At 35.3% G+C, this 16,081-nt stretch overlaps 1 protein-coding gene across 1 annotated transcript in view; it reads left to right on the top strand.

Annotated features, from left to right (window-relative positions):
* The window catches only part of Sema3d (semaphorin 3D), a 199,440-nt gene extending 194,097 nt beyond the window's left edge, over positions 1–5,343 (top strand). Inside the window, exon 18 of the mRNA XM_021162841.2 lies at positions 1,317–5,343. Coding sequence (XP_021018500.1) covers positions 1,317–1,742 — 426 coding nt within the window. The 3' untranslated portion in view covers positions 1,743–5,343. The remainder of the gene's footprint in view (positions 1–1,316) is intronic.
* Positions 5,344–16,081: the final 10,738 nt, after the last annotated feature.

Here is a 16,081-nt window from a genome sequence, read left to right as displayed (position 1 = left end):
CCCACTGTGAATAAATTTAATTTAGCTGTCTTTATGCCTCTTCTATTTCCATCAACTAGAAGTCTACAATTCAGGGACAGATGTGTAAGCTGGGACTTCTTCCAGGTTTCTTTGTTGTTGTTGCTGTTGTTGTTTTGTCATTGTTGTTGTTCTACTTCATGACTAGCCATTCAATATTTAAACAAGGCCTTTGTATTGATAAACATGTCCCTGATACATTAAAGATGGTTCATTATTCACACCGTTTTTGAGCCAGGCAAGCCTAACATTTGAATTGTCCCTCAATACCACAGCTTCAGCAGCTGGAGTACCACATTTCAGGGGAGGCTCCTTTTATTCATTGTTTTTTTTCTCACACTTGAAATCACGTTACAATGCTATGGCAAGTACTCCAAGCTATGGCAAAACTTTCCACAAATACTATAGTCTAAAGTATTACATGTATGACTTGATGATAATAGGGAAATTAGCTTTAAGCAATTTTAACCATACAGGCCCTGATGTCCAAATCTGTGTCCATGTTTTTTCCTAATTCGCTATTTACGGTCATAGTTTCTCCTTCTCATAGACTATTCAGATCATGTATTTGATGATATGATGAAAGCAGAGGCAATATCATTGTTCTCTCTATCACAGGTAGTACACACTCTGAGTTCTTCAATCTAACAGTAACTATTCTTGCAATCTCCCTTAAAACTGTCATCTTAGGCCATTGATCTCCATCAGAAATACCTGTAAAGTCACTTGATAGCTTCATTTTTCCTTATTGTTTCTCACAGTATTTCACCCTTATCACTCCACTGCAGAGAAAAACTACATATAGTCTAAAGTTTCATTTGACTTAATAGAAATCAAGCCGAGAGAAAGCAGGTTATATCTTGGTCCCTACTACTTTACTCTTTCTTTCTTTCTTTCTTTCTTTCTTTCTTTCTTTCTTTCTTTCTTTCTTTCTTTCTTTCTTTCTTTCTTTCTTTCTTTCTTTCTTTCTTTCTTCCTTCCTTCCTTCCTTTCTTTCTTTCTTTCTTTCTTTCTTTCTTTCTTTCTTTCTTTCTTTCTTTCTTTCTCTTTCTTTCTTCTTTCTTTCTTTCTTCTTTCTTTCTTTCTTTCTCTTTCTTTCTTCTTTCTTTCTTTCTTTCTTTCTTTTTCTTTTTTTTTTAAAAAACCATCTTCAACTATGGCTGACAATGTTATAGTTGATGACAGAAAGATGAAGAGTATATCTTTTAGGTTCATCTAAGTAAAACTACGTCGTCTGTTTTCATTTGCTTTTGGGTCTCTGTTTCTAATTTATTACCTACATTTTTTTCAACCTGCAGTTGAAACCTGATGAAAGGATCATCAAAACGGACTATGGGCTACTGATTCGAAGTCTGCAGAAGAAGGACTCTGGGATGTATTACTGCAAAGCACAGGAGCACACTTTCATCCACACTATAGTGAAGCTGACTTTGAATGTCATTGAGAATGAACAGATGGAAAATACCCAGAGGGCAGAATACCAGGAGGGGCAGGTCAAGGATCTGTTGGCTGAGTCACGGTTGAGATACAAAGACTACATCCAAATCCTTAGCAGCCCGAACTTCAGCCTGGACCAGTACTGTGAGCAGATGTGGTACAAGGAGAAGCGGAGACAGCGCAACAAGGGCAGCCCAAAGTGGAAGCACATGCAGGAAATGAAGAAGAAACGAAATCGACGACATCACAGAGACCTGGATGAGCTCCAGAGATCAGAGGCTACATAGTTTTCTATTTAATTTAAAGAGGAAATTATTTACCTGCCTGCACAAATAATGTCTTCTGTTTTGTACATCCCGTATACTAACTCATACATGCTTCCCATGGAGTCTCACTGAGGCACAGGATGCTATGCTGAGTAAGACTATATAGGACATCATCTGAAACAGCTTTCTGAGAACAAAATCTGTATCAGCAAAGTTAGGAATTGTCTTAAAAATAGGGGCCTTATGTAAATGTCTTATAGTTTGAATTTAATGTCATGTAAATAATCAAGTAAAGTGATCCCAGGCCCACTTAGTAAGGTGCTTTATTCCCGTGCATGTCCATTAAGCATGGACTTTCCCATGCTGCTTGCTGGTTATGTTCTTAGAAGCAGCTTAATCATTCCATTTTAGAGCAGGTGATCATGTAGGAACTGAAGAAAAGGCACACTTTAAAACAACTTATGTTAACCAGAAAAACTTTCTCAAGGAGCCAACAGGCCACACTTGGAGTTAGGCGTGGGACTTTAGAAAGGCATGTTCCCTCTTTGTGGAACAGGCTACATGTAGTGTACTGCAGTAGTGCTTTGTGAGAGGGTAGTAATGATCCTAACCAGGTTCCTTCGGATTTCTCAAGAGAAACAGCACCACGGACAGAACCCAGTGGTGTGCTCTAGAGTAGACTATGGAACGTAGTGCACACTTCCTGTGCTCTTTGGGAAGCATGGTAAAAGATCTTAATATAATAATAAGGGTGACATGATATATACTGTATCCTAATCTGTAGATGGGAATTATTTGGAGACAGACAAGATAACTGTAAATTCTGTCTCTGAGAAAAACTTATATTGCCATAAAAAAGGAGAAAGCCACAAAGTAGATAGAATGTAATGGAATTCTTTCCACTGGAGTATAAATATCTGCCAACTTATGATGTTTTGGTTAAAAATAATTTAGATTATAGCAAATTGTTAGCAAAAATGCAAGTGAAAGTAAAATTTGTAAAAAAAATTTATGGGATGGCAATATATTATTTATAACCAATGTATTTCTGTGTTCTCTTTTTTCTAAGTATTTATCGTATTCTGTATATTGTTTGCATTTACATCCTTTTTTATTATATTTGAGTAAATAGGAGAAAGCAATACGTAATACATAGAGATAATTGAGTAGATGACCAAGGTGGGGAGTGGGGCTATATATTTGTTGAATGGATGGATAATGGCAAAATTTTGATGACGGGAAGGGTTAAATTAACTCTTCGACATCTTCTCTTTACATAAACTTTCAAGCAGTATTGTTTTCAGCAGTTTCACAAGGAAGTCTTCAACATGTAAAGAAAACACTCTCACCATTAGCATAAATACCATTTGTATTTTGCTAGCATGTGTCAAATTCAACTTTGCCTTTGAACAGTGTTTTCCTGCCAGTCTCTCCAGAAATCACCTTTCCTTCCTGTAGCACAAAACCCTTAGCCTTCCTCTGTTTTGCCTTTTCACGCTTTTTATAGTGTGAAATGAACAATTAGTCACTTCCTCACAAAGAATGCAGCTTTTTAGAAAACCAACAGACCTTGCTTGTTTCTCATGCTTTCTACATGTTTTGAAAGATTCCGTGAGAAGCCTGTGTGATTAAAAAGCAGTTTTACAGAGTCAAACAATCTATCTGTTCAAAGTAGCATCAATATTTTACATTCATTTAATTTGCATTGGGTACCTATCTCAAGGGCATAACATTATCTGCAAGGGACTAGTATAATAATGAATATTTGTTGATGTTTCCTTCTAGGAAAAAGCAAAAATGAAGGAACAATTTTAATTTGTAAGCCAGAATGAATTACATCTCCAGCAGAAGTGCATACAAATTCTTGTGTCATGGTTAGACTACTAATCATAGATCACACAATAGTGTTTATCTACTGGCTTACTGCGTCCTGCAAAGCCACAGCAAACTCAAGTCAGTGGGTGCATGCCTCATTCAAAAAATACTTTCAGATAGCTGTGCATCAGAGAGGAATACTCAAATATCAGTAGTATTGAAAGACTGCACAAGGTTCGACTCTTTGTATTGACATCTGAAAATTAATTTTATATAGATAATAATGACCAAACTATTTTCTAATTACTTATGTGACTAGAAATGTAAGGTTTTATCAACATTCTGTAAATCTATTTTACATCTTAGATTTAAAATTTTGGCTGTTTTGAACATAAAACTTCTAATGATGTTTAAATATATTATAAACATTATTAAGAAAATATGATCCCATAATAAAGGTGGGGCTATGGTTTATTTTGAAATGCAGACTATACCTAAGCAACATTCATTCTTATTCAAAAGACTTAGAAGAGTGTTGAGAAAGATCAGTTGACAAATGTAATGTGTAGTTCCTTACCATTGAGGATGAACAACTCTGTACTGAAATAATAAAAAGCAGAATATTGCTCAAAATTTGAATATTAAATGTACCAGATCCTCCAGAAGCAACTCTGAACTATGCAGTTATTCATTTTTTTAAATCTATTTTCCTGTCTTCAGTACATGTCTCTAGCTTCTCTGAGTGTTTTTGCTGCATTTTTATTCAGTCCTTTGTGCTGCTAAATATTAATATGCCTGAATGAGTTAATTTACATTTAATTTATTGGGAATTTTAAGAGTTTGTTTAGAAATGGATAATCTAAATAAGCAATTTATGTAAAATCCTTTGTTTTTCTTTCCGAAAAGAGTTCATAATCATATATCACATGACAGAGTAAACATTTCAGAAGAAACAGTCAAATTACTTAAAAAACTGCAAAGTAGTCATAGAAAAATGAGCACACTGCAGAATCCACAGTAGCTCTCGACTGCACAATCCCATGATGGTTTGTTTAAAGCAAGACTTCCTTACAACATGCCTGCAATATGATGATCATGCTTTTGGACTTTTCCTTTGTGCTGTACTTTGATTCTTTGCATATATTAATTATTACATGCTATTCCTACCTAGAGGCTAACAAGAGTGACTGCTTGTTGGACTAACATAACCAACAATAATTTCCCAGGACAACTTGTGTCATTTCATTCACATGAAAAATAAAATTAAACAAGACCACTCAGTAAACATTGATTCTTCTTAAACATATGTCTAAGATGTATTGTACATATTTTACTGAAACAGATTAAAGTTAACTTGGGAATCCCTTCTCTTCATAATACCACCTTGTTGCAGTCAGTGTGTTTCAACTGACAAGCCATTTTGAGGGATGGGTAACTTTTTAAAAATAGAAATGTATATTTTCTCATAATAGATGATCACAATATTTCAATTTATAGTATGTAAGGTTAAAAATACATAAGACTTAAATTTTCCAGACTTGGTAAACTGAAAATCCATGTACAGAATAAATCTCACACTTTGTAACTCTTGCTTAAACCTTTTGTAATGTAAGGTATTTATGAAAATTGAAGCATACCTTTTTGGGAAAGAAAAATAAAACCTGCCAGAAGACACAGTTGGTCTTCACTTCTTAGCGTTGTCAGTGGTGGTTATCAATGAATTTGAATAATTATACTTTTACAAAACTGTAGTCTTGTAGTATATCATACTTAAAATTGTTAAATGTATATTTTGTTTGTATTATAATAAAACACAAGTATCAGTGTTCTATTATTATAAAAAGTGTTGTTATGTGTAAAGATTTTCTTTTTCTTGACTCCATATATGGCAAGCAGATTTTATATAGTAAATTGAACTAAATAGAATGAGATATTCCCTAAGTTTTCGATAGATATTTTTACTGTAAGTATGTAACAATCTTATCCATGAAACAACAAGAAGCATCTCTCCTATTTGATATAATTACATAAGATTTATTGTGGTCTAATTTAGATTTTCTTCCCAAGAGGCATAAAATTATCACAAATACCTGCTATCTTAATTCAGTGTTTACAATATTCACCTATGCATGATATGGATATATGTTAGTGCAATTTGTTAAAGAATTTAAGTTGAGGCTTTATTAAAGTTGCTTCAGTTGTTTCTTCAACTTGGCATATTAAAATTATGTTTTATTTTTTCAAATAGAGGATAGTATAATATTCCCACAATAGCATAGAGATAATCATGAGAAATTATAAATTTTTTGTGATGGTCCTGTAAAACTTCAAAAATGAATTAATAGGAATTAATGATCTATGAGATCCTTGATTTTGTCTATATAAAACAAACTATGGTAAATTAAGTAGGTTGACAGTTTAAAATTATTTTCTCATAGGTCTTGAGGTGGGAAGTCCATGACATTCAAGGTACTGAAAGTAACATCCAACTTTGAGGAACTTCTCCATGTGGAGGATGGTGTATATCTTCAAGAATATTTATTTCAGAAACAAGGATTAAACAATCTAGATGCTCATGTAAAGCATAAATTGACTTTGATGGCATTCAGTTTTGTGAGGCTGGCCGGGGACATTTTTCTTTCCTGCTGTAGTCTTATGTGTTGGAAACGGCAAGGAATGAGCTGGGGTAGAAAAATAAAGCACTGGCTATGTAACAGAGCTGCCAGGTCCTAGATCACGCACAGGTGATTGTTGTAAAAAAGATAGAAGGTTAATAATTGAGAAAACCCAGTGGTGTTTGTTTGAAACATGATGATATTTGATATTTTCTAAAAAGAAAAGAGTGCAATATTCAGTTATAAGAAGGAACTATCAGACAACCTCTTACTTATATTGTTTAACCTTATTCACTGAGAAAACCTTAATCAGGAGAGGGAATTATAAATAAAGTATCCTGGTCATTAATACAGAATCTTATGCAGACATACAAGAATATATTCATTTTAAAGCACATCATGGAGAATGAAGAGGTAGTATTCATGGAGAAAAAATGCACTTAATCCAAGAATTAAATTTCTACATGTAATATACAACTTTGAGGAACTTCTCTGTAAGGGGGATAGCATAGATTTTCAAGAATGTATATTGCAGGCACAAGGAGAAAACAATGTAGATGCTCATGTGAAGCAAAATTTGTAAGTTGGCTTTCAGTAGATACAGGAATTTAAATAAGATGTGCTGTGTGTATCAACACAAAGATCTCAGAAATAACTTCAAAGGGAAGAAACTAAAACATTTTAGAAATGCAAATAGAACTTTACAACATTTATCAAGTTTAAAAAAGCAAATGATATTGCTTATGAATATTTACATTCACATGTAAATATTCACATGTAAGTAGTAAACATATAAAAGTTTTCTGGTGAAGCTAAGCACTTAATTCAAGCCAGAGTTTCCATAAGATACAGACCAGAGGATGAGAATATGGGAAGCTATAACATTTTCAGTTACATTAAATATTAAAAAAAAAAGTCTAAATTCAACACAGTAAAATGTTAAAGCAACTACATTGGCAATTGAATGAACATTATTCTGAAGACAATTCTGAATATTTACAAAGGTTATAATAGAAGTTGTATTATATATGTAATACATAGAAACACAAACAAATAGTAGAAAGGAGGTAAAAAGATCAGTAAAAGTACCAAGCCCTCCTCAGTTCACTCTTGAATGGTCGAGAAAAAAGGAGAGGGAACAGTGCATCCAAGAATGTTCACATTTCAGCCACGGTTTGTAAACATGTTCATGCAGTTTGAGTTACTCTTCCAGTACAGAACTTTCCTTTGACACCTGACTATTTTTAAAAATGTATTGGTTGGGAACCTCAGTGGCATCAAAGAATCAAGCCCAAGATAAGGCCTTCCTCTAAGTACCATTCTATTGTTATAGGAATGCTAAGGCTTGCACAACACAAGACTACATGTTTAATATGCTGTAAGAATCACAAAGATGAATTGTAAATTCAGGGCTGATGTTAAAATATAAAATCTCTTTTCTCTGGCTCACATTCTCTTTATGAAACCCAAAGGGTAAAGAGACATATCTATGTTTTGGTAAATGTCTTTAAATGGTTTCTCAGATCATTATTTTTTTAATGAAAAATCTCATATAGTTTCCTCCTTCAGAGCAAGAGCAAACATTTTATATGTTTGAATAAGCCAAATGTCCTAAAAAAATTGTATTTTTCCATTTCTCAGTTTCCATGGATCCTGTTGGTGAGAGGCTATCACAGACAAATACATAGTATAAGCTCACATATTCAGGACACATTCTATAAAGAATGTAACCCTGCGTAAGAAGAAACTGAAAACAGTTTACCACATAGGAAGTGCTTGTCCAGAATTAGGAAAGTGGTTATTTCCTGGGTACATACTGCAAGCTGTTAATATATTGAAACAAATTACTACTGGGCAATTATCTCCAATTATTTAATTATATTATAATTACAACCCGCTCTTATTGGTTGTTTTTACTATTGAAAAATAAATAAAAACTCTTGACTTTCTCGTGGTGATCTGTGTTTGCTATATTCTTGCAGACATTCAGTGGCCAGAGGCAAAGTTGGACTTGAGAATAACTCCACTTCATTTGTGTGTTGACATTACAGGAAGCCCAGTAATAAGCCAAGGATTTGGTTAAGAGCTTTCTAAGGATATATTTAATTTGACGGTAGCGATGAAGACATTTTGATTTTCTTTTAGTACATGACATGAGGTGATTTTTATCCATCTACATATAAGATATATGTACAAAATGGTGAAAGTGACTTCATGAGATCCACATTATGCAACTCAATGACTCCCCATTTCACTTAAAAATTACAGGAAGCATAGTGGGGAACCTCATTAGGGACAGGGGGTCATGGACTCTTAAATCTGTGATGGAAAGCGTGTTGCTCTGAGCATGGGATTTATGGTACAGTGTTCAGGGGATAGAAAGTCGGGAGTATTGTGTGGTTATTGGTTTCTAGATAAATGAACAATGAACTAGTAAGTGCACGTAATAAAAAGCCAGTGAACAAAATGATACCGAAATTGGATTGCATCCTTAGATAAGTCATTTGACCTCAACATTCCTAAGGTACCAAAGTACTTAAAATGTGTGTGTGTGTGTCTGTGTGTATTTTGTTTTTTGTTTTTTTTGTTTTATTTTGCTTGCTATTTTGTAACAGAAACAAGTTCTTAAAGAGTACATCTCCATTTCAGATATCTACTTCAATTTCTAGAAGGAAATGACAGTGGAACCACAAGACAAAGCAACAAAGGGGTTCATTCAATACTATTAGGCTCCATAGTTTAGGAAATGAATAAGAAAAGAAATCCACCAAATGGAAACATTTTCTAAAATTTCTCCCGCATGTGCTTCTTTTTAAATGGAATTGGTAAATTGATGAAGGTCTATTTTGATTTTGGGCATTCATCTGTTTTAAAGAAAACAATTATAAAATCGTATTATTGTCTCCTCCGGTTCTCCTCTTTGATTCAGGTGGGGATGGTGTTATAAACCACTTTCAAACTGATAGACAAAAGGTCCATATAATCTGTAATGGATTTTTCTTTATATGTAGGGACTTAAAAGCAGTCTTTGAAGAAAGCTTTGTAGCTTGAAATTTGTGGCACATTCAATTCAGATAGATTTTTTTTTTCCTGACAACCCTTGGTTAGTATTTTGAATTGTTTTATTTTTTTGCCCTAGTATTTTCTGGTTTGATTTACCTTCAAGGGCACATAAGTTTTGAATAGCAAGGATACTAAGTAGGAAGAAACCTAATGAGAAGGAACCATTGCAGCCATCTGGCTCCCAGGCACCATTTGAGAATTTCAGTGTGATAGTATGCCACATAGCATGGTCAGTGAGTAGTAACTCCTTTTATTTACACAGAGAGTAGGTTCTTCACTCTAATTTCTAGACCTGGAAATAAAAAACTTCCGGCATTTAGAAAAAAATCTTGTTTTATTTTGAAAAGACCAGGCTAAAGTCAAAAGTTAAAAAGAACCATATTATTTTTGAGAATAAAAAAACAACAGCAGAGAATATAACTATCCCCTTAATGAGATTTGTATTTGTACATGTATAATACCCAACCAACCCCATGTGTTTATTTATTTTTGTTGTTGTTTTGTTTTTTCTTTCTTTCTTTCTTTCTTTCTTTCTTTCTTTCTTTCTTTCTTTCTTTCTTGCTTTCTTGCTTTCTTGCTTTCTTGCTTTCTTGCTTTCTTGCTTTCTTGCTTTCTTGCTTTCTTGCTTTCTTGCTTGCTTTCTTGCTTTCTTGCTTTCTTGCTTTCTTTTTTAAAGAAACTCCATTTTTTGCCTAAACTCCAATTCCAGGAAGAAAATCACACCTTAGCACACAAACATTCTATGTCATGCCCCAGCTCCTTTCTTCCATTTAGCAACAGCCAAACTACAATAGCAGCACTAAGATACATAAAGATAATCTAAAATATCCTGCCGAGAATAGATAACCTGACCATCCTGTTTGTCAGATGGTTTTGCCCCTATGTTCAGTTCCTGCAGATTACACCATAAATGAAGTTTTTTAAAATATTAACTTGCTGACCCGTATGGAAGTTCTCCAGGTTTGCTGTAACTACAATAAAAACCCTGAATTCTTAGACTCAGGGCTCTCACTCTGACATGCTGTGACAGAGACCATGAGAGACCTAGCTCAAGAGCTCATAATAAGACATTTGTGTGTTTACATTGGAACTGGCTCCTCAGTGGTCTTTTGGGGTCCTTGCTATATAATATATGTTCCTCCTCAAATCTCTGCCCTCAAAAGCCTGCAGATATGTGCTGTTGGACTTGTGAAAATAGCTAAAGAGTTAGAGAGCTAGAAAAGGAGACAAATTTCAAATGCTATAGTCAAAATGTTCCAATCTGCCTTTTCCTCCATTTTATCCTTTGGCTTTCCTTCCTACATTAAAAAGGAGCCTGCTCTGGCCTTGCAGTAAGTATTAAAGATACACAGTTTGTCCACAGCTCATTGTAAGATTTAAAATGGAAGAATTTAAGGGGCTTTAAGCTGTTTCCCTGTAAAGACTCAATTGATGACAGTAAATGGAATTAGAGTTTCATTCCCTGCTTAAAGCTAAGGAAGCAGAAAGATAAACCGATGATAAGAAATACAGGTATTAATTTTACATACCTTAGATGAATTTTGGTGTGGAGACATTTTAAACCAGCAGCTGCTCTGATCACATTCAGAGACCTTCTAGGTCTGTGTAATCTGGCTGGAATGCAGATGGACACTTAGTGCATACCTTTAAGTCCGTGTGGCTGGAAACTTTTAGTACACTCCTTTAATCCCAATCAATGACATCTGATTGCGGGACAAGCAAAGCAATGAATCAAAGGAAGAATTGACAGAACAGGTGATAGAACACACTCAGCTCTTGGAGAAAAGCTATTTAAGGGCAGTGCATTGAAAGTGAAGGCAGCGCAGTCAGTCATGTCATCAGTCAGTGAGCTGTGATTGAGTCAGTGGGGAGTCAGTGCCGTGAGTGCAAAGCAAGGGGGTCAGGTTCCTTTGTGAGTTCATCTCTTCAGCTCAATTCAGTCAGTTAGCTTGATTGAGTTTGTTCTGCTCAATTCACAACCAGATGGCAGCCAGATAATGAGAAGGAGCCAAAGAGCAGAACTGAAGGTCAGAGCTAGTTTGTGGCCAAGCAGAACAGTTTATTGAGAAGCCAAGTGAAGCCAGGTTAAATCAGTCAGTTTGAGGAGAGTTTGTGCCAGAAAAACTGAGTTGAACCAGACAGCCAGAGTTCAGAAAGTGAATTTATTTAGTCTCAGAGGCTAAAACATTCTAGGCCTCGGTTAGCAGATGGGTACTGGTAGCTGAAGCCTTCAAGGTCCAGCCTTGTGAAGATTGCATTTTATGGAGGCTAAAAGCTTCCAGGCCACCAGGCATGGTGGTGCACGCCTTTAATCCCAGCACTTGGGAAGCAGAGGCAGGCAGATTTCTGAGTTCGAGGCCAGCCTGGTCTACAGTACAGAGTGAGTTCCAGGACAGCCAGTGCTACACAGAGAAATCCTGTCTTGAACCCGCCCTCCAAGAAAAAACAAAAAAACAACCCCCACCCAAAACAAGCTTCCAGGCCTAGACATAAGGATAGGCAAATAGAAAGACTCTGGTCTGACCCCAGGGCATGTATTCAAAAAGCTTGGGTACTGCTTTCAACTCTTCCCTTCACCAGAGGAAATAAAGGCACATTTACTCTTACATTTTGAGATCTATGTCACACAAGCAATTCTTAGGAATCTACTTGGGAAATATAAACAATATTACAGTTGTTTTCTGGATGAAAAATTCTGTTATTTACATGGGTCCTAAGACACCCAGGAGGACAATTTTTTTTTTCAATAAACACTAAAAGGAATAAAGGACCTGGGTATCCAGTTTTCCCAACTGTGTGAACTTCAATGTATCTGTTTGCTTTTATTCCATTAAAAGTATCAATTTCTACCTCTTTTATCATCTTTCCTCTGATACCATTGTCTCAGATAATGTTCAGAATATAAGTCCTCTCTGAATCAGATAAATGGTCCTCAACTTCCCTTCTGTATTTAAAGGAGACTTTGTGTCTTGGGTTACAGAATTTTCTAGAGATAAATATTAAACCAATCCTTCAAATTCCTGTTCTGAATAAGGGTCAGCTAAAGTTTCTAGAACTATTTCTCATAGTTTCCCCTGTTTTTATATTGTCTCAAAAACAATTAAATTAGGCATATTATTCATATTTACACATTTTCCAGGTTAAATAGTATTAAAAAGAACATTCCTAGCCCTTCATAAATCTTGGCTTGGTTTTACTTTGTAATTCTATAATGGCAAAAACAACCGGCAAAATAAGTCAACCTTTTACATTTAATATTCTTTAAAGCTGTAAACTTACTTGTAAAACACTGTTTTGTATACTGAGTATAAAAGTTACTTAACAGAAATATTAACTTATTACAATCCAATAGGTCAAGACTGATCTGTGATTTATAGAATGCTGACATGTGCCTAGGAACTCCAAAAAGGAAGTGCAGACTGCACAAACTTAGACTATTTATCCTGTTTCCAAGCTTATCTTATCAGAAGAAAACAATGCCTGTGAGAGGTCTATTCTGGCATCTCATGACAACACAGCAACCTGGATACAGTTTTAGTTTGTCTCTTTCTGTCCACCCCAAGGACACTTAATAATACAATATGAAAATGATGGTGTAATAGATTATAGGAGACAAAGGAGGTTAAGAGTACTTAAATCTTACTACACTGGTGAGCAAATGCAGATGTTAGTGAGCTGAGCTTAGGGACACAGGGGCAAAGAATACCTAAAGATGTGTGACTTAAAGATAATACAAAACTGAACCTAGATCAACAGGAGAAAATTACTTTTATTTAAGGCAAACTTAAAGGGAAAAAAAAGGAAAGAAGGAATCTTATGTTTCAAAATTAAATAAAACAATGATATTTATAACCAACAAATATAAAACATAGACCCATCAACTAAAAAAAGTGAAGAATTCTTTGTTTGGTGGTTTGGTCTCTGGGAGCTCTGGGGTTACTGGTTGTTTCATATTGTTGTTCTTCCTATGGGACTGCAAACCCCTTCAGCTCCTTGGGTCCTTTCTCTAGACCCTCCATTGGGGACCCTGTGCTCAGTACAATGGTTGACTGAGAGCATCCACCTCTGAATTTGTCAGGCACTGGTAGAGCCTCTTAGAAGACAGCTATATCAAGCTCCTTTCATCAAGCTCTTGTTGGCATCCACAATAGTGTCTGGATTTGGTGACTGTATGCAGGATGGATTCCCAGGTGGAGCAGTCTCTGGATGGCCTTTCCTTCAGTCTCTGCTCCACACTTTGTCTCTGTTACTCCTTCCATGGGTATTTTGTTCTCCCTTCTAAGAAGGACCGAACTATCCAAACTTTGGTCTTCCTTCTTCTGGAGCGTCATGTGGTCTGTGAATTGTATCTTGGGAATTCCAAGTTTCTTGTCTAATATCCACATTTCAGTGAGAGTATACCATGTGTGCTCTTTTGTGATTGGGTTACCTCACTCAGGATGATATTTTCTAGTTCCATCCATTTGCCTAAGAATTTCATGAATTCATTGTTTTCAATAGCTGAGTAGTACTCCACTGTGTAAATGTACCACATTTTCTGTATCCATTCCTCAGTTGAGGGACATCTGGGTTCTTTCTACCTTCTGTGTGTTATAAATAAGGCTGCTGTGAACATAGTGGAGCATGTGTCCTTATTAAATGTTGGAGCATCTTCTGGGTCTATGTCAGGAGTGGTATAGCTGGGTCCTTAGAGAATACTATGTCCAATTTTCTGAGGAATCCCCAGACTGATTTCCAGAGTGGTTGTACCAGCTTGCAATCCCACCATCAGTGGAAAAGTGTTCCTCTTTCTCAACATTCTAACCAGTGTCTGCTGTCTCCTCAGTTTTTGACCTTAGCCATTCTGGATGGTATGTGGTGGAATATCAGGGTCGTTTTGATTTTCATTTCCCTGATGACTATGGATGCTGAATATTTCTTTAGATGCTTCTTGGCTATTCAAGATTCCTCAGTTGAGAATTCTTTGTTTAACTCCATACCTCACTTTTTAAATTGGGTGGTTTTGTTTCTCTGGAGTCTAACTTCTTGAGTTCTTTGTTTTTATTGGATATTAGCCCTCTATCAGATGTAGTATTGGTAAAGATCTTTCCCCAATCTGTGGGTTGCCATTTTGCCCTATTGACAGTGTCCCTTGCCTTACAGAAGCTTTGCAATTTTATGAGGTCCCATTTGTCAATCCTTGGTCTTTGAGCATAAACTATTTGTGTTGTGATCAGGAAAATTTCCCCGTGCCCATGTGCTTGAGGCTGTTACCCACTTTCTTTTCTATTAGTTTCAGTGTATCTGGTTTTATGCAGAGGTCCTTGATCCATTTGGACTTGAAAGACAGCATTTTCAACAAATGGTGCTGGTTCAACTGGTAGTTAGCATGTAGAAGAATGCAAATTGATCCATTCTTATCTCCTTGTACAAAGCTCAAGTCCAAGGATTCAATAAAATAAATTATGAGAACAATATTGATAATTCTATGTAATTAAACTAATCAAAGGTTTATATGAATATGTTGATTAGACAGAACAATTTTTACTAAACATTATTGAAGAAAATGTAAGCTCATAAAATATCTGAGAATAAAAATGAGAAAATAACTATAGTCACAAAATAATGCTTGTAGAAATCCCACAGATAGTATTATTTAAATAATTATTCTGATGCAATTCAAAACAACCAACATTGTGGATACAACTTAAATTCCCATAAACTAATGAATGGATAAAGAAAATGTAGTTCTTATAGTGTATCAGCCAAACTTCTGTAGATAATGACATACCTCCTAAGGTGAATGTATACAATACATTTGTTAGTATAGTCATTGTACATAATTGTATGTATGTTGAAATGATTTACTAAATCATTTTTCTTCAAAATAGCAACAATTGCTAAATTATAGCTATGAAGCTGGGAACCTGGATACTTGCTCAGTCCTTGAGGCTGGGTGCTTTTGCACTGAGAAAGGTCCCTCTGAGGTGGCTGTCCTACACTTAGAGAGGCCAGGAAGTCAATATTCACTCATCTGTGTATTTGGATTTCTTAGTGTTCCAAATCTGGTATCCAAAACCTGCACCATATATATATATGGATATATATATATATATATATATATATATATATATATCCATAACTTTTAGTCAACTATGAAATCCTAGAAACAGTGTTTCTCACATCAGCAACCGAATCATTAACATCAGCAGCATTACTGTCATTGTCATTAGCATCACCAACATTCTCATCACCTCCACCAGCACCATCATCCTTCACCCTCACCACCATCCTCATCACCATCCATAGTAGCAGCAACAAAATGACAGATTAACTGAAAGACACAAAAGAAAGCCAGGCCAGCAAACCAAAACCAAAACAAACAAACAACTGGGTTGCTACCAGAAACTGCAGTCCATATTTTCTGTAGATCATCCCATTCCAATCAAGGCACTCAGAATAAATCCTCTGTTGAGGCAACCTACTCAAGCAACCCTAGTGTACGAGGAATTGACATTAAAATCAACCAGTGTTTTATAAGTTTCAAGTTATATCTTTTATATATTTTATTATTGAAAACATTTTATTAACTTTATTATTAAAATCTTGCATACTATGGAAATCTCAAAATTAATTAGACACAATATATATGTATATGTGTATATATATATATATCAGCGAAGGTCTAGTTTGGAGAGCAGTTCTGAAGCTGAAGGGTTTGCATTAGATTAGAATCTTAAAGTGTGGTTTGATTTATAAACGCGTAATTAGACTGTATTGAAAAAAACACATTTGGAGGCACAACTTGGAAAGAGTGTAGCTGAGTAGTGAATAACTTGATAGGCAGGGTTATCCAAATATTAACTTGCAGATATGCACTTTATGATA

Source organism: Mus caroli, unplaced genomic scaffold (genome assembly GCF_978045245.1).
Source record: "Mus caroli unplaced genomic scaffold, Mus_caroli_1 scaffold_4, whole genome shotgun sequence".
NCBI classification, from domain to species: domain Eukaryota; kingdom Metazoa; phylum Chordata; class Mammalia; order Rodentia; family Muridae; genus Mus; species Mus caroli.
This window is presented reverse-complemented; position numbering and strand designations above follow the sequence as displayed.